Here is a 20,158-nt window from a genome sequence, read left to right on the forward strand (position 1 = left end):
ACACTTCTCACACAGGCAGGAGGCAGCAGCAGCAGCAGGACACTTCTCACACAGGCAGGAAGTGTTTACTTTCACTTTTGCTGACTGTCAGCTGCTGCAGAAGAGTGCAGAGGAGGGTAGAATTTGCCCTGTAGAATGCCTTCTGAGGTGGGGGTATAATGAACTTTCCCCTAAAACCTGTCCCTTTTCTATTTAGTTACAGCAGTGTGCTGAAATGGGTGCTGTGAGGGGAGAACCTGGGATTTTCTGCTGTGGGCATCAGACAAAATCTTGCCTAGGGCACCAAATTGGTTTGGGCCGGCTCTGATGACAAACTTTAATGAAATGTGCATGCAAACAATTTGCACCAGTAGCTTTGGCTCCATGTACCTAGTGCTAGAGTCTACTACACAGGCTCAGGATGCCGGGAACATGATGCCAGCGCCATGTTTTCTGTAATTTGGCTGCATCATTTTCCTGATGATTTGTGCAGCACTAGTGCTGGACTCTAGAGAGGTAATTATAATGTTCGGGTGCAGGGTGTGCGGTGTGGTCCCCCATGCACCCAGGGGCCTATGTGCAACAGAAATCCTGCACCCAATTCCCATGTGCCAAGGTAAGATGCATTGGGAGCATAGATGGGGACAGAGCACCTCTTTAAGTAGGGATGTGCGCAGACCCCCATGTTTTGGTTTTTGATCTGTATCTCCTCGTGTTTTAGATCTGGACTTGTTTTTTTCAAAATAATGCCCCTTGTGTGTTTTGGTTTTGGATCTGTATTTTTTCTTTAAAAAAATCATAAAAACAGGTAAAATCACATAATTTGGGCCTGTTTTTGTTCCTACAGTATTATTAACTTCAATAACATTTATTTCCAGTAATTTCCAGTCAGTTTTGATCACCTCACAGCTCACAATATTAATTTCATCCAGTTTAGGCCAAAAGGTTGCATCCAGCTAGCTGGCTGACTAAGCTAAGCGACAGCAGTGGGCGGCACTAACATGTGGCAGTTCAGCTTCCAAAATGGCACAGAGGGGCACTGCAGTGGTAGACCGGATGGCAGTTCAATAAACTCTACGACCCCTAGGAAGTTTAAAAACCAAGAAAGTTTTCCTTAACTAGGTCAGAGGCCCGACGGAGTTGGAATATGTTTATGGACTGAAGACAGGGAAAGGACGGAAGGATTGATTTGTTTTAAATTTATTTATTCTAATGTTTTGATTCTTAAAAAAATTATGATGGAAGATCAATCTAGGATCAAGTTCTTCAGTTCCTAAAAGACATCATTGATCTGGAGGAGGTTTTTTTAATTTATATATATCTAATAGAAATGAGATGGCCTTGCTTGTGGAGGTGCTGCTAGAACACCTGCTAATGCACACACACACACAAATATCTTATTTTTTTATTTTTTGTGGATTGATAATATTAATTTAATTTCACTTTTATTTTTTTGACACTGGGGAAGAGCACCCCTGAACGAGGCAGCATCCCCTTGATGAACAACACAGACAGCACCCCTTCTTTATGGACAACAAAGCACCCCTGCTGAGAACGGACAGACCACCTGCAGAGTCACAAATACGTGGACGATAAACTGCGGCAGTGTGACCGAACAATAATAGCGCAGCTAAGTTGCTAACGTACACACACAAAAAAAAGAATGAAAGTAAAACACTTTTATTTTTTTTACACTGTTGAAGAGCACCCCTAATTGACAGAGCACCCCCCTCCCCGCTGGACAACACAGCACCCCTTTATGGACTGCAGCCCTAGCCTGATGGACAGGACACAACACAGCAGCAGCCACAGTTAATTGACAGGACAAGTGACAGCAGCTGCAGCACCCACTGAAGGAAGCCCCCCTTTATATACTGCAGCCTAAGCCCCTTTATATACAACACAGCAGCAGCCTTCAGTCCAAGACCCCGACTGGACACACACTGAGTGACTGACAGTGACTGACTATGTCTGCTAACTTCTCTCTCTACAGCCGGAGTGAAAATGGTGCAGATCGCAGGGACCTATTTTGCAATTTTGCTGTTAGAGTCATATTAGAGTTTGCAGTGTCTTTTGTGACTTTTAAATCTTTAAATTCTTTTATTAAAAGCTGGGTTGGGAGGTTGCCTTAAGCTGTCTGTAGTCATAAAAAAAAAGCCTAGACCAACTCACCAGTACTCTCAAGCCGGTTGGATCTAAAATACCGGAACTTGGGATGCCGTCTGTCAATAGGCCGAACAGTAAGTACTGTAACCCTGCGCTATTCACCCCCTAACACTCCTTTCCTGTATCCTAACACTAACCCTCCCTACCCCCCACCCTAACCCTCCCGGTTAGTGCCTAAACCTAACCCTCCCCCCTTAGTGCCTAACGCTAGCCTCCCCCCTGTGGTGCTTAGCCCTAACCTCCCCTGACCGCAGCCTAACCCTAACCTCCCCCCTCCCAAAGCCTAACTCTAACTCCCCCCGGGGTGCCTAAACCTAATCTTCCCCCCAGCGGCTAACAGCTAACTCGCACCTGTATACATACGATCGGGATCCCGGCTGTCGGGATTCCGGTGTCGGCATCTCCACTTGTGTCAGGATTCCGGTGTCAGTATTCTGCACGCAGTTCGGTATTCCGGCAGTCGGCATCCCGGCTCTAGGTTTATTAACTATATCCCCTCTCAAACACACCAGCCCTTATGAGTTGCTAACTTGCCAATCTACTGTATGTCTGACCAAGCCCCATGCCCAGATGTAAGTGCTGTGCACCCAAGGTAAGATTATATAAGGGCATGGAAAACGAAAGTGAATTGAATTAGAAAGTGTTACAATCACAGCAGTAGGAGAAGTGGTAGCATTGCAGGCTGCCTTATACCTGCCTAATGTGCACTGTCTGTATATGTATGCATTCACCATTGTGCACAAACGTGACATTAGTGGTTTGAAATGAGTCACTTTTGTCGCTTCTCTGTTTATCTGGGTGTGGGGCTTGGCGGTAGATCACATAGGAGCTGTTGGTTTGGGCTGTGTGTGTACAGAAGTCTGCATATACTCATCACCCCAAAGATGGAATCTGATGCATAATGAACCACTAGGTCGCTGCACTCTACCAGTGGGTATAACTAACTAACTAACAGTTAAGCTGGGTACACACTGGAGTGAAATAGAAACCATTTGCCATATTGTAATGACAAATCGTCTACATCGTCTAGTGGGTACCCTCAATTGGCGCTCCCATGGACAACATATTATATTGTTTGATTGACCAAGCTGCCCATTTATTCAAATTCTATAGTTTGTTCGGCAGTGCATTGTAAAAAATTACAGAACGAAGTATCGTTCCGCGGTTCATTACATCGTGTAGGTTGTACCGGCAATCTGTGATGGTCCGCGGTGAAGGGAAATTTCTCTGACCATCTGCACAATTGTCGGTCGTTGTAATGTGTACCCAGAGTTGCATATTGCTTACGCTAGGGGTATTTAATATGCAGGCTTTCAGTTGCTGTGGAACTACAGATTCCAGCATTCACTGCCACAGTTTTGCTATTAGGGCATGCTAAAACTTTAACAGGGCATGCTGGTATGTGTAGTTCGACAGCAGCTGGAGGGCCACATGTTGAATACTGCTGGCTTATGGGTCATATTTTTAAACTTGAACCTGTGGGTTAATGTTTAACGATATTTATCTTTTAAGTGTTTTGTAAAAGTCTATCTGAAATGAACAATGCTCACACACTAGTGTGTTTGCTTGTTCGTAATAGAATTTTAATGGCCTCCAGTCCCTGAGTCAATATTATTGTCTATGGGATGCATATCCATCTGAACTTGTTTACAGCCAGGTCCCACTTTGGGACAAGTAGTTTAAAGTTAAACCTAAAATGTATCTGGCCCAGCGGAGGCATGGACAATATTTGAGTCCTCCTGGAGACCAGTCTGATGTGACCCGAAGTCTTGTGATATTACATCTACAGTATGCAGTTCTGTACAGTCATCTTTATTTAAAACAAAATACCAACATATAGTTTAATGCATACACAGACAGCGACTGACCTCAGGGGTTGCAGTTACATACCCCAAATTTTGAAACCACTTTGAACGGTTACCGAAAGTTGAATAAAATAAATGTCTCCTAATGTATGTACTATTCTAGAAATCCCAAAGTGTTATTTTCACATTCAAATGTATGATTATGAGGTACAGAAGTACAGACATCTCTAACTGCAATTATGTCGTTTGCCCGTGTTCATGTTCAACAATATATATTTTTTTAAAAACCAATATAGAAGAAAGGAGCAGGGGGGGCCAATGCAAAATGTAATAAGTGAGGGCATGGATGGAAAGTGTTGTGTACATCTTTGTGAGTGGACCATAAACTTAGTTTCATACCCGTCACCATCGCCCTATACTTTGTGCATAAGATACATCTGAAAACGGCCAACTTTGCATAGCCAGCAATTTTGTCGACAGCCTTTTCACGAACGTTACCTATGTTAAAATGCCCCGTTACAGTCCAGCTACGCCCATCCAGGTGTAATCGGTGATGTGACGGAATTGCAGATGCTCCTGCGTCACCCGCACGTGGGTGCGCTCAGATCTGATTCATTCGCAGTGTGAAAACATGCAAGACACAGGGCCTGATTCAGAGCCGGACGATATTTGCGCTCGCTCGTTCAGAAAAAGGGTCCGGATATTTAAATTGAGCGCTCGCTCTTTGCGGTCTGTTGACACCTCTATGTCTGAGCGAGCGAACGAAACATGCGCTCGCTATTTTGTAAAGACGCCCCCTGGCCGCTCGCATCCTACGTCATCTCCGCTATTTATTTGATTAATCGAGTACATCGAAAGGCATCTGAACTGCTCGCAGTGCTTGTGGTTGGATTTTCCTACCGCAATCATGCCAACAGTTCAGGCTAAGAAACAACCAAGTGACATGGTCGATGACGCTGCTTTGTTAATTATGCACACCCTTAAAACGCCCTTTTTGACCGTTTGGCACGCCTGCGTTCGGATCACCACTCCCCGTTTTCAAGCACCGTCCCCTGTTACCACCCACAAACGCCTCAGCCTGTCACTCAAATTAACAGGCACTCGCTATTTTGTGAGCGCTCGATTTCCGACCGCAATGACTGGTTGGCGCATGCGCATTACGACCCATACGCATGCGCATATGTGTGAACATCACTCGGAGTGAACGAGCGGCCGCTTACGAGCGGCTCTGAGTCAGGCCCACAGTCTGTACAGGGTTGTACATTCAACTCCAGGTCAGCACCAGGCTGCTGTGTGGAAAGTCGCCAGGCTGAATCGTGGGTCTCTTGGCCTTGGAGCAGTAAGCTGGGATGACACAAATTGATGACACAATGCACCACTACAAACACAAACAACACATTGCTAATAACAGGCAATCCTCCTATTTAGGTGTTCTCTACCTTCACTGACAGTCACGCATTGTGCTGTAGTAAGAGAATGTGATACAAGGGAAATAGTCTCCTTATACGTAGTGACAGTCGGCAGAATTGTTGGTTATTGCTTATAGCTACTACATAAAGCTTGGTCCACGTATAGATTTAACAGACAGGTCCAGAGGGCTCATTCCATAACCTGCTTTGATATATCTGATTTAAGTCCATTGAGTCCAATATACTCTAATACTTTAGTTACAATAAGAAGTAATGTATTATCTCTATCGTTTTTCCAGCTGTCTGAGTGATCCAGACGATGACATAGAGTTGATTTGTGAGGATGACGAGGATGGCAGAGGAGGCGAAAGCACCAAGTCCCTGGAGGACTGAGTGTTCCCCATACATTGAGTCTCCTCTTTTATGACATCTCCAGAAGATACCACAGAGTCTTGTTCTGGGTCACTTCCTCGCCCTCTCTTCTTGTCTTCTTCCTTCTTCCACTTCATCCGGCGGTTCTGGAACCATATCTTTATGTGTCTTTCGGTCAGGTTCAGCATGACGGCTAGTTCCACTCGTCTGGGCCTTGAGATATATTTGTTAAAGAGGAATTCCTTTTCCAGCTCCAGGAGCTGAGCTCTTGTGTACGCTGTCCGTGTCCTCTTATTCTCTTCTTGTTCCATCATGTAGGAGCCACCTACAATGACAACATGCAGAAGATTTAGGTACACAGTAATAGGGGGTTGTAATGTTTTTCTATTCAACAATTTAGAAGTTACCTTCTAGTGCAGAGGTGCCTGGATTTTTGTGACTTGGGATCTACTTTTTGTTTACTTAGCGGCAATCTACCAGCGTCAATGTGTTGAGGTGGAAATTATTATTGGTGCTATTAAATAAATAGCACCGATAACAATGTCCCCATCAAATAATAGCACCAATACATTAATGCATGCATTATGGGTATTATGGCTACAGTCAGGTGCATAAATATTGGGACATTGACAGAATTTTCAGATTTTGGCCTCTATTCACCACCACAATGGCTTTGAAATGAAACAAACAAGATGTGCTTTAACTGCAGACTTTTAGATTTAATTTGAGGGTAATTACATCCAAATCAGGTGAACGGTGTAGGAATTACAACTGTTTCTATATGTGCCTCCCACTTTTTAAGGGGCCAAAAGTAATGGGACTATCAACTCAAAAGCTATTTCATGGACAGGTGTGGGCTATTCCCTCGTTATTTCATTATCAATTAAGCAGGTAAAAGGTCTGAAGTTGATTCTAGGTGTGACATTTGCATTTGGAATCAGTTGCTGTCGACTCTCAATATGAGATCCAAAGAGCTGTCACTATTAGTGAAGCAAACCATCATTAGGCTGAAAAATCAAAACAAACCCATCAAAGAGATAGCAAAAACATTAGGTGTGGCCAAATCAACTGTGGACCATTCTTAAAAAGAAAGAACGCACCAGAGAGCTCAGCAACACCAAAAGACTCGGAAGACCACGGAAAACAACTGTGGTGGATGACAGAAGAATTATTTCCGTGGTGAAAAAAAACCCCTTCACAACAGTTGGCCAAATCAAGAACACTCTCCAGGAGGTAGGTGTATATGTGTCAAAGTCAACAATCAAGAGAAGACTTCACAAGAGTGAATATAGAGGGTTCACCACAAGATGTAAACCATTGGTGAGCCACAAAAACAGGAAGACCAGATTAGAGTTTGCCAAACAACATCTAAAAAAGCCATTACAGTTCTGGAACAACATCCTATGGACAGATGAGACAAAGATCAACTTGTACCAGAGTGATGGGAAGAGAAGAGTATGGAGAAGGAAAGGAACTGCTCATGATCCAAAACATACCACCTCATCAGTGAAGCATGGTGGTGGTAGTGTCATGGCGTGGGCATGTATGGCTGCCAATGGAACTGGTTCCCTTGTATTTATTGATGATGTGACTGCTGACAAAAGCAGCAGAATGAATTCTGAAGTGTTTCGGGCAATATTATATGCTCATATTCAGTCAAATGCTTCAGAACTCATTGGACGGTGCTTCACAATGCAGATGGACAATGACCCGAAGCATACTGCAAAATCAACCAAAGAGTTTTTTAAGGCTAAAAAGTGGAATGTTATGCAATGGCCAAGTCAATCCCCTGACCGGAAACCTATTGAGCATGCATTTAATTTGATGAAGACAAAACTGAAGGGAAAATGCCCCAAGAACAAGCAGGAACTGAAGACATTTGCAGTAGAGGCCTGGCAGAGCATCACCAGGGATGAAACCCAGCATCTGGTGATGTCTATGCGTTCCAGACTTCAGGCTGTAATTGCCTGCAAAGGATTTGCAACAAAGTATTAAAAAGTGAAAGTTAGATTTAGGATTGTTTAGTTTGTCCCATTACTTTTGGCCCCTTAAAAAGTGGGAGGCACATATAGAAACCGTTGTAATTCCTACACCGTTCACCTGATTTGGATGTAATTACCCTTAAATTAAATCTGAAAGTCTGCAGTAAAAGCACATCTTGTTTGTTTCATTTCAAAGCCATTGTGGTGGTGAATAGAGGCCAAAATATGAAAATTCTGTCAATGTCCCAATATTTATGCACCTGACTGTATATTTTAATGTGTGCCTTGTTATTGGTGCTATATTATTTGATGTGACGTCACCCGCACGTTGCACCACTGGGAAATGGGCTTCTGAGGCCCAAGAAGCTGGCAGAGGTTTGTTAGGGACCAGAGATTGTTAAGTTGGTCGTGGTCTACCAGCGGATGCCCTGTGAGCTACCGGTAGATCGCAATCAGCATTTTGTCCAGGTCTGTTCTAGTGAAGTAATTCATGTATCATCTCCGCTCATAATGCTACGAACAAGATCTTTCAACATATCATTGATAATGCAAAGCATTGGCAGCACAGGGACAGTCAGATCAATTCCTTCTTGTCATTATTAAGAGAATTGATGACCTGGAATCAGGGGCGTAGTAAGAGAGGAGGAAGCCCGTTTGCATTCCCTCTCCGGGGTCCCTTCTTCTCTCCACAACGGCCGGCAGCAGACTGGCTGCTTACCAAAGTAGACTCTGGGCACTAGTTTGTGCCCAGCGTCTACTACACATTTCCTCAGTTCGAGTGCGCAAAACACTGGGAAAATGGTTGTTGCGGCCATTTTCCGGCATTATGTGCAGAGCTGAGATATCCGACACAGGATCTCGGAGAGGTAAGTATTAAAAAATGTGGGTGCAGGGTGTGCGGTGTGGGCCCCCTCTGGACCCAGGAGCACATGTGCACCACACACCCTGCACCCAGTATAGATATGCCCCTGCCAGTAATAAAGATCATTGTTCTTTTTTTTTTTAATTATCAATACAAAATGAATGAAAATGTGTAACTTTTACTCTGCCCTCAGCTAAGCTTAAGGGCTCGCACACACCGGAGTTCCCTATTAAAGTGTGTACACGTATACTTTGAAAGGTGTGTGTGTCCTGTGTTTATTTTAATTTTGCTTTTGCTGTGGAACTACAGGTACCAGTGGGCCCGTAATGCCTCGCATGCCGGTACTTGTGGTTCTCCAAGTACCAGCATACGGGAGAGGCTTTCTGGGATCTGTTGATCCACAGCAAAAGACATTATTTTTACTTTTAGCAAATGCACTACACTACACTATCAACCCAGCACCCACCACTCCAGGAGTGCCGGGGATAGCACTGTGCTATCAGCCTAGACTTGGGGTGCCCTGGAGAGGCCTGGGCTTACTAGCGGTCAGGGTTAATGCTTCGGCTGGGAGGCCCAGTGAAAGGGCTCCCCTGGCTGTGGCATTAGCCCCCCGCTAGAAAAAGTCCAGTGCTGTTTCTGGATATCACATGGGGACCCTGCTCATTTTTTTCACCCTGTATTTCCAGGGCCAGATCAGAGCCCAGTGCTGGTTGCTCAAAGTGCACAACCAGTGCTGGTTCTGACTAACCCTGGACTGGTTCGTCTTTTGGAGGGTTGCTTGTAGCACAGAACTCCTTGTTCCATGCCTGCAAGCATCATATATACGAACGACATATCGTACAGGCATAAACACTGTATGATATGCCGCAGGATCGTGTCCGAGATTGGCAGATTTTACCTGCAGCAGGCAAGATCTGAAGATGCGATGTACAACCCATGGGGAAACGCATCGGCATCGTGATCGTGAGTGTCCACGACTAGGACATATCTTACACGATCTCTCATTCCAATGCGTCGGACTCGGGCACATCGTGTAAAATATCGCCTAGTGTGTAGGCACCTTTAATGTGCCATGAGGACTGAGGTTGGGAAACACTGCATTACAGAGACCGTGCATCTCCCATGGATCTCCAGTCCCTGAGCAGCCCTTGCCTGGAGCACAGCCTCCCTTTTCACTTTATTGAAATATGGCCACTGTTCCTGCGGTGCTGTGAAAGAATGCAGCCGCATGCTGAAACACGCCCATACCACGACCATGCCACCTCCCATAACATGCCCATGACCAGGGCATAACTAGGGGTGTGCGGTCGCACAGAGTGCAGGGCTCTGTGGGTGGCATCAACGCCACCCCACGGTCCCTGCTTCTGGCTGCAGGGTGCCTGAGGAGGAAACGGGGATAAATGCAGCGATTTGCGTCATTTAGTCCCGCCCCCTCCCTACTGACCCGCAAATTGCTTGGAAAATATCCCCATTCTGCCCGCGTCCTAAGGAAGTGGGCGGTATGCGGGAGATTTGCCTACTCTTTCGGGGGTGCGGAGGGTTCCCTGAAAATCGGGAGCCTCCTGCGACTCCCAGGAGAGTAGGCAAGTATGGGCAGGAGGGCGTGGCATAGCGAGCAGGGGGCATGGCCACGCGGGTTTGGGGGGGGTGCAGGAGGTGCGGACTGCGTTGTGTGCAGTGTGCCGGCTCCCTCACAGTGTCAGGAGCGGAGTTCTGCACTTAATACTACAGTGCAGCTATCAGCTCCTGTCACTGAGGGGGAGTCTGCACCTCGGTGTCACCCCTCAGTGGGTGACACCCTAGGGTGACCTTGTGACGCCACTGCTTCCAGTTTCCACCCTGAAACACCCATGGATCGCAGACACCGCCGCAGGTCATAGCGTTGCCATACACAAATGCATACGCCATCGCACATATTGGTTCGCGTGTGCACACTAAGGGCTTTTTAGGTTTATTGCAAATGCGCAGTAGCAAAGCATCGCTCAACTGTGCAAACATCGTCACTGTGTGTACCTCTGAATCAGGCCCATAGTATTAGTATATATATGGAGTTGTTGCAAAGTTGCATAAAAATCGGCCGCGATTACACTCGCATTGCATGTATGAAACTAAGGGCCTGATTATGAGGTGGAAGCCTAGTATGTGCTACTGTGCATGTGCGAAAAATACTGAAAGCCACTACAGCGCATACAAGACTCTGAGTGTACAATTGCTGAATGCAGATATTCATCCATATACCGAGTAGTAGGCACTGCTGCAGCTGCACTAGAGATCCTACTACAGTAGCTCTGAATGAATGCACAGGCTCATTCTTATGAAAATTGCGCACAATATAGATTACATCACTCTGTGCATGTGACTGGTGCACTCTACAAAGGACCTGTCACAAGATCCTCAGGTGTAAAAGGACATTGGGCCTGATTCACTATGGATCGCTATTGCAATCGCAGCTGCGATTACGCTTTTGCACATCCATAATACCTTGCAATCCTGCATATACATCGGTAACATCGAGTAACATCGGACCCTCACTCAGAATTACAGCAGGTCTGAACTGTCTCAGAAATTGCAACTGTCGTCACACGCAGTGAGTACTCAAACTGTGAATACCGTCGCAGTGGCTAAATTATGCACGTCCAAGAAATGGCGTTCAAACGGACAGATACGCCTGCTTTTTTACAACAAATCCCTTGTCAGCACTGCTGACGTCCCATCACTCACACTTGGCTTTGTATCTACATACGTGATCGCAGTGCGATTGTAATACTGACCGGAGCACTGCGATGCATACCCATGTGCAGTACGCACCATCGGCCGATCTGCATACGCTGTTGCTGTTGCGATCCATAATGAATCAGGCCCTTTATTTATACTACTGTATATATGGTTATCAAAAACAAAACAAAACAAAAACGTTCATCAGGTGTAGCTATAATCCTGATCTGCAGTACTACGAAAGAACTGTAGGTTGTGCAATTTACCAATTCATATATGCAGTCTGTGCTTTGTGTAAAATAATTTGATGCACCATCTTTACTTACATTTTGGTTGATATGATTTAAATTGTATTTATTATTAGTAAATTAAGGTTTTGATATATAACATACATTTAAGGCGGGTATCCACTTGTAGATATACAAACAAGAGCACAATTACGACATTGCAATCGTGCTCTCGTTTGTATATCTAGTGATGTGCCTAGACTGAACGTTCACTCCTTCAGTCCCGGCACATCCCTCATCCCCGCACATGCTGAACCTGAGGAGATCGTCAGGTTGACCAGCATGTACGGTCGGATGTCGGAAGCGACCAGTTGGCACGCGCATCGCTGCTCACTTCTGACCAAAACATGCCCGATGCATGCGCGATTTGCAAGTGATTGCACGATAACGACGTGGTTATCGTGCAATCGCTTGGCTAAATCGCTAAGTGGATACCCCCTTTACACTGTGTGAAAACGTGTTTACTTAAATAAATCTTTATACTATAATACAATAATAAACAATTGTATATTGTATAATTTTGATAGCTGTCAGCTGTAGAACATGGATTATCAGGATAAATTAGACTAAGTGAATTACATAATGTTCTATGTTATATCAACAAATATCTGCCTTCTGTCTTCCCAAATATACTGTATATCTATATAGTATTTAATGTAATGCTTTTAAACTTAGTATACAAGGTGCCAAATGCATGCGTATATCATTTTTAAAACAATTATTTAACTATTTATCACTTGTTATGTTTATTATATTTTTATGTATTTCCTTTATTCTTATTTGCACACACACACTCCATACTTGCCGCCCATCTCTGCCTAGTATGACACATCCAATGTGGGAAAACTCTGTGAGGCATCTGTTTTTGTTATATCTGAGTGATGCACTATATCCTAAAATAAGATCACTTGGTCGGATAAGATGGTGAACCAGTCAGTAGCCACCCCTAGACAAGTGGCTGTCTCAGTATGAATAGAGGGCCTGATTCAGACCCAGTTGCAAGCGCAGAGTGCTCGCAACCGGGTCGATGGTGGCCCACAGCGCATGCGCACGACGGAGCCGGCTCCGTCGTGCACATGCGAGAAACCCGGCTAGCGACGGCAACTCTGTCGCTCCGGGTCTCACACCAAAGGGGGCGAGCTGTCGATGTTGAGTGACAGCTCGCCCCCTTTGGTGGAAGGGCCGGGGGGTGGGGGCGGTCACCCACAGCTATGCGAGAGGCCGAGAGGACGCTCCAAAAATAAAAAAGCCCGGCCCTGATTCAGAGTGAGCGCTCTGTCATAGCGAGCGGCTCTTAATCAGGCCCAGAATTGGTTGCAGAATTAGTATAAAGACCTCATAATCAGACCTCTAGTGGCATAAGGGTGGGACCTCTCTTACTCCCAGGCTACATCTGCTGTCAGTCACAGTGCTTCTATAACACATGTGCCACACCGTGCACCCTCCTGCAATTACTGAAACCAGCAAGGACTCTTAGAGCTAGGAGGAAGCTAATGAATTGATTTACTGAATATTGATTCCAGCCACAAAGTGGATACCTAGGATACACATTAATATCCTAGGAAAGCTTTGATCTGTGGCACAAGAAGTTGTATCATTGATCTCCTTTTGCCAATCAATATATGTTGTAGAACCTTGGACTTTTCCAACATAGGGTCTGATTCAGGGGTGCACGCAGCCGCGCCTGCTTATTTATGCTAAAGCCATGGCCTATTCTGTTCCTTCTGAGACACCACTTGCAGAGGCGCCAATCCATCTTGGTGCATCTTAGGAGCACCATTGGTCATACCAGCAAAACTTGCATAAGCCCTTTGCAGATGCAATATCTCCATCTGAACATGGCGTCCTGTGTCAGCAACACGCCAGCAACACGCCCGCGTCTGCATAAGCACCTCCCTATCACCTCCCAAGAAAAACCCAGGGAAATCCTCGGCTCTTGCTTCCAAATTAGTTCTGCGTCTTCCGGCAGTAACTATAGAGACGCATGCACAGAGCGACCGGGACACATGCACAGTACTTCCACATTGCCTGTCCTCATGTCGGCATTGCATGTAGCTAGCTGCATCGGGCCCATGGGTACAATCCAGTAAAACTTACATTATATGATTACTAGTGTAAATATATTCTGAAGGGTAATTACTGTAATAGTAATAGCAAATATAATAAACCCATTGGTTGCAATAAACCCATTGCCTAGTTTGAGATATATATTTTTTTAATGTAATTATTTAAAAAATATATATATATATATATACATATATATATATATATATATATATATATATACACACATAAAAGTTTGAATCTTAGGTGGAAATAAGTACTCTTGCTGGTCCGCCGTACGCTAGCTTACACTATACTGATGAATGCATGACATGTTTTCCATTCCTCAGTCTAAGAAACAATGAATCACTGCATATATTTATCTTATCTGCTGCCATGTGCTTCACTGTCTCCAGATGGCAGCATGGCGTCTCCCGCTCTGCGCAGTTGCCTGGCACCCTGATATATAATTATTTGGAAAGACAGACACACAGTCGCCAGCGTTTTATTCCAGAGACACTTCGCTGCTGAGCCGATGAATCAATGTAGGTAACATGCATTACTCTATCAGCATAACCTTGGAGCTCTACAATCCTCATCATGTCATGTTTGCTGAATGTGATAAATTGACTTTATTGCATTTTAATTACTCCTGTTCAATAAATGTTAACATTGAAAAACCGAGAGAATAAAGGGTCTATTTATTGAGGCTAAAACCATGTGATTTAAGTATCACTGTAATGTAAGAAATGCCTAAAGCAGAGATATCAGATCTTTTCTGCACTAGGCAAAGTAACGCAGCAGACCACAGTTCCTATTACCATGCTCTAAAAATCTTATCCCGAATAGCTAATGTCTTCCTTTAGATGGCGTTAGATGTTGTAACCATACAGGGAAGGCATTCTGACCGCCGGCATCCCGACAGCTGGGATCTCAACCGAGATTTTCTTATCTGTCCCTGGCGTCCTACAAGCTCCTCCCATCACGGTTATCATGACTTTATTCTGCGCTTATCCTGATGGTGCATGTGCAGGGTCTGAGCATGCAGAATAGTGATAGTGATCACTTTACTACAAGCCTTTCCACTAGGACAGGTCGGTAATGGAGCCACTTAGGACAGAATTGCAAAGATGCACGCAAGCAATTCTTCAATTCCGTCTTTGCTAACATGCAAATGCAGCAGGAGCTGTATGACACCCCTACTGTGTATGACACCCCCATGCTGCATTTGTGATCCAAGCACAGGCTGGGATCACCATGGTAGACGGCACGGGGCCACCGGACAGCTGAGTTAGCCTCAGCTTATTCAGGCTGGCCGGCTTGTGAGGCCAGGAAACTGCGTCCATGGTCTTGCCACTCCTGGAAAATGGGGCCGACATGCCCCATTCCCGGGAACGCTGGCCGTCTCTGCTGTCAATCAGGCAGAGGCATAGTGGGGCTATGCCCAGATTCCCGATAATCTGGTCCATTCTGGAAAAAATTGGGACATTTGAAAGGACACAAAATTGTCAATACAGCGCACAAATAAACTTTGTACCTGTGCGCACAGGCACTCCGGATCACACGGACGGCAGTCCAGGCAACTCTCCGCTGAGTGTATCAGGTATCTCTGTCCTACTCTTTCTTCACCAGACTCTCATCAGTTGCCGGCTCTGTTATTCCCACCCTGCAATACTGCTGCAACAGGGGGTTACACTGCCCGCGCTGACAGCAGAGAGAGTGCTTTCTATACTTCATTGGACAGGGACTCTCATTCCCAGTCCAATGCAGATGTAAGACTGGCAATAGCAGATCCCTATTTCCCTGTAAATGCACAGGCACTTTATTTCTAATCTATCATGGGGGCAATCTATGGTTAATGAGGGACGCCTCATAGACATCTTACAATTACACGGGTCCGTGCTATTACTGCTTCCATTAATATAGGCAGTAATTGATCACTTGATGACACTTTTGTCCATATTTGTTTTTATTTTCGCCTACTATATCTCTCATTAATTAACTGTGTTCTATCAATTAATAATGCATGTATTTATACTAATATGATTACGTCATATCACTTGCTCAAGAGGAACAGCTTCACAATATGTATCTTTTGTGACTTATGTGTATTTTTCTTTTTGCACTAAGTGAGATATTAGTACGTAGTACACTGCATTTGGTTCACCAGTGAAATTAATATTGGGTGGTATGACAATAGTCACTACCCACTTTTTGCACATATATGTTTATTATATTTTTCTGATATCCACTTAAGGATCTTTTTCAATTGCACTAGCACTTTTGATATTCTTTGATATATATTTTTTGGTGCTTATTTGGTATGTTGACACATACTTTCTGTTTGATTATATTTGATTACCAAGTTACTAATTAAGTGCTCATTTTTGTTTTATTTATTGCTCATATTTGCACACATACGTTATTGACTGTGTTCTCTTGATATTTTTCATTTGCAGTAGCACTTTGATTTTTTCTGCTGCTATTATATATATATTTTTTTTTTGTTTGACTATATTTATTATTAATTTATTAACTAACAATTTATTTATTGGTACTACATCTATTTAATTACTAGGATATATATCCTTAAAGGACATATGTATATATTCTTTTGATTGCACCAAGCACTTTGATGTCCCTATTGCTGACTAGGCATACAAAATACTGTTATACTTCTTTGATTGAGTTTAATCATTAACATGATGTATCTGAGTTTTATTTTTTAATTCTTTGAAATAAAAGTTAATTTTTACTATTTTTGTGATACAGTGTGCCCCAAACAAAGGAGTTACCTTTCTCCTTCCTTCTTGTGAATCAGGCCCTGATTCAGAGCCGGACGCTCTGACAGAGCGCTCGCTCTGAATCAGGGCTGGGCTATTTTTTTTTAGTACGGCCTCCTGGCCGCTCGCATAGCTGTGGGTGACCATCACAACCATCGGGCTTGCGACGAGACCCTTGTGGTAGGGTCTCTTTGCCACAAGCCCCAGAGAGATTTCGGCTCTAACAGAGCCGAAATCTCTCCCACTGACATCACTCGTGATGTCAGTGGGGCCGGCCCCAAACGGAGGCGTTCACATGGGAACGCCTCCGTTTGGGCAGCCACTTCCCCGGTCCGCCCACCAAAGGGGCGTGCTGTCACTCAACATCGACAGCACGCCCCCTTTGGTACGAGACCCGGAGTGACGGATTGCCCATCGCTATCCGGGTCTCACGCATGCGCACAACAGAGCCGGCTCCATCGTGCACATGCACTCTGGGCCACAATCGACCCGGTTGCGAGCGCTCAGCGCTTGCGACCGGGTCTGAATCAGGCCCTCAGGCCCTAAATTATTACTGCCACAATATATGGGGATAAGAAATTATACTTACCTGTGCTAAAATGCTGCTTAATGATGACATGCACACAAAAAGGTTTTCAACGCAACCACAGCTTTTGAATTTGGCGAGGAGAACCCTAACATCCACCCTCCACAGGTTCACTTACACCCTCCTCCTTCCCACACATACACTTAACTCCAGCAAGGAGACATTACATTATTATTATTAAAGATAGTTACAATTTTGTCTCTTAAATCAATGTTGTGACTTTATTATCATTATCTCATCACCAATCAAGATCAATAAGTTGAGTTTTTCTGTGGAACTGAAGGTGAGGTGATAGCACACGTCCATTTTTTTATATCTCTTCCCAGTGCAATTGTTGGCAGGAGAATGGAGGACGGCTTCTCCCAGAGAGATCACTGATTTCTGTACAGAGACAGACTAATCATATATGTTGGACATTACACACTAAGGGAAGTCAGTGTAAAGTAGAACATGCTACTACGGGCTCCTTCCTTGCCTGCATCTTGGCACCCAGAGGGGCCCATTTATCAAAGTGTATTTGAGGTAAAATCCCCGAAAACACCCATTTTCGGGGGTTTACCTCAAATACTAAGTATCTCCCATATGTATTAAGGAGGGACTGCAGCAGGTATATCCGATACCTACTGTGATCCCTCCATTGCCGCTGGCAGCCGCATCCTCCATAGGTTTCTATGGGGGATGCGATGCTGCCAAATTTACCAATATCCGAAAAGCTATTTCAAAATAATCTGATATTTTCTTGACAGAAAATAAATAACAGTTGTTTTAATTCAATCAATCACAAATAAGAACACAAAACGAAACAAACATACAGCATACGAAACAAACATACAGCATAGGAAAGTACTATGTAATATAGTGGCCTATTCATGGGGGCGATTTCTCTTTGCTTGTCGCTTGTACTCCTCCTCTGGGGCATCTCTTGTCACTGCCCAACAGTAGTGATTCACCTACCCTGATATCTTTGTTCCATTGCTGAAATGTCTTGGTGGAATCACTCACTATGCTTGTCACTCAGTGCACCACAGTTATCATGTGTGGGTAATCCCGTGAATCGCATATATTTGAATAGGGGATCGGACAAATAACTGATTAATTTAATTGGGTCATTATGCCCCGCGCCCTCTGCGCGGAACGCAGATTGCTGGTAAGATTCCCTCCATTCTGCCCACTTCACTAGGAATACCCCTACATCGTCATAAATGGGCTATATCTCGGAACTCAGAGCTAACTGAGAATTTAAATGTCATATTCATTCTTTGCATGCTGAAATCAATTAGAAGTAACTATTGTCACATCGGAAACATTTTCATTGTTGTGCAGTGTATTCAGCAATATTTGCTACAAAATTTAAAGCAATTTTTTTAACGGCAATACTCGGCATGTCGGTATGGAAGAAGTTGTTATAAACAGGGATGGACTAGAACAGCCCCAGCATTCCCTTGTGCGGGGCGGACGGAAAAGGAGCGTGTTCACATCTTACAGAGCAGTGCTGTAGGTCATAGGGAGCGTCCCACGTCTTTCTGCATATCAGCTGAGCAGAGCGCTGGAAGCTGTACCTGCTCGTTCAGTCTTTTGGTCAGACCAGCCCTGGTTATAAAATAATGTTTTGACAAATCACACGGTATAAACCTCTTTATGAGAACCATTGAGTTTGTTTGCACACTATTTCTCAGGCATGGGAATAGCACCCAGGTCAGTGGGAATGGGTATGAAATCTTCCTGTCGGTATTGTGTATGTCACCTCCTGTCGGTATTCCGGCGACGGTCTTGTAGCCGCATAGTGGCATTCTGATGCCGGGATATCTTCAGCCGGGATGCCGCACATCGGGATTATAACTACATCCCAGGTAAGTGGTGTATCTACAATGGGTGCAGGGTGTTCCGGTACCAGGGCTGCCATCAGGAATTGTGGGGCCCGCGACTAACAAAAATAGCCAGGACCCCCCCAGCTCCCACTCAAGCCCCCCTTCCCCTGCTCCCCCTTACCCCACTGGCTGGGAGAAAGTAACAAAGCAGCCCCCTAGCCAGTCCCACTCCCCACATCTGAAATGCTGCAATAATGAAGATATCAGACGCTTACCTTAGTAACCTCACTCCTTTTTCTATTCCATCTGCTCTGGCTCCTCAGTCCACTCCTCACACCACACGCCACGGCTCCTTTCTCATTCAGCGCCGTGACGTCATGACGTCACGCTGCGCTACGCCAGCTCACAACAAGTAAAACTTTATTGCTGCAGTGGGCGGATCGCTGTTAGGAGCAGGCCCCCGTCCGTGCCTGTCACTCATTATGGAGATGATGGTAGCAGGCCGTAATAGGAGCAGGCAAGCAGCTAGGCAGTCACATCTCTTGTGTGGCAGCAGGGAGTAGCAGCGGGTGGGCCCCCCGAGTGTCCGGGCCCGGGACACCAGTCCCAGCAGTCCCCCCCTGATGGCGGCCCTGTCCGGTACACACGGCACACCCTGCACACAATTCTTCACCACTTACCTCTCCAGAGTCCCTCGTCAGCACTGGCCGTGCTGCACAAACTACCAGGGAAATGGTGCAGTGGCCACTTCCCAGCGTTTTGCACATGCACAGTAGAAAAAAAATTGCTGGGAAGATGGCCGCAACGCCATCTGTCCGGAGACCTGCGCATACACGGTAGACTCTGGCACAGCACAGCACCAGAGTCTACTAGTGCCCATTAATTCTTTTGCGGGGCTTATCATCATGACAAGCATTGAAGTATTCAGTGCCTATCGCAATAATTCCTATCTCTACTGGTTGTTGTAAATTGCTTTGTTATCAATTCCTGCCTCCGTTCCATAAGTGGGGTATTATGCTGACGCATACATACTCTCCCGGAAGTCACGGGAGGCTCCTGATTTTTTGGATAACCCCTCGCGCCCCCAGGAAGAGTAGGCACATCTCCCGCAGCCCGCCCACTTCGTAGTGAAATGGGCAGGATGGGGAGATTTTACGGGGAATATTTGGACCCGCGAGTAGGGGGCAGGGTTAAAATGACGCAAATCGCATCATTTGAATTCAGTACACATATGAAGAATGAATAAATATAATAATAATGATAATAATGCTCAAATAAAGCCACAACGGTTAATTATAGACAGATGCTCAGTTTGTGTATAACCAGCAAGGGAAGAGTCCTGATAAACTACAGTACAGTAT

At 45.0% G+C, this 20,158-nt stretch overlaps 1 protein-coding gene across 1 annotated transcript in view; it reads right to left on the reverse strand.

Moving 5' to 3' along the window:
* Positions 1-5,643: 5,643 nt before the first annotated feature.
* PDX1 (pancreatic and duodenal homeobox 1) overlaps positions 5,644-20,158 on the reverse strand; it is a 31,686-nt gene continuing 17,171 nt past the window's right edge. The window contains exon 2 of the mRNA XM_088460161.1: positions 5,644-6,056. Coding sequence (XP_088316287.1) covers positions 5,644-6,056 — 413 coding nt within the window. The remainder of the gene's footprint in view (positions 6,057-20,158) is intronic.

Source organism: Taudactylus pleione, unplaced genomic scaffold (assembly GCF_031769625.1).
Source record: "Taudactylus pleione unplaced genomic scaffold, aTauple2 ptg000043l, whole genome shotgun sequence".
In the NCBI taxonomy this organism is placed as follows: domain Eukaryota; kingdom Metazoa; phylum Chordata; class Amphibia; order Anura; family Myobatrachidae; genus Taudactylus; species Taudactylus pleione.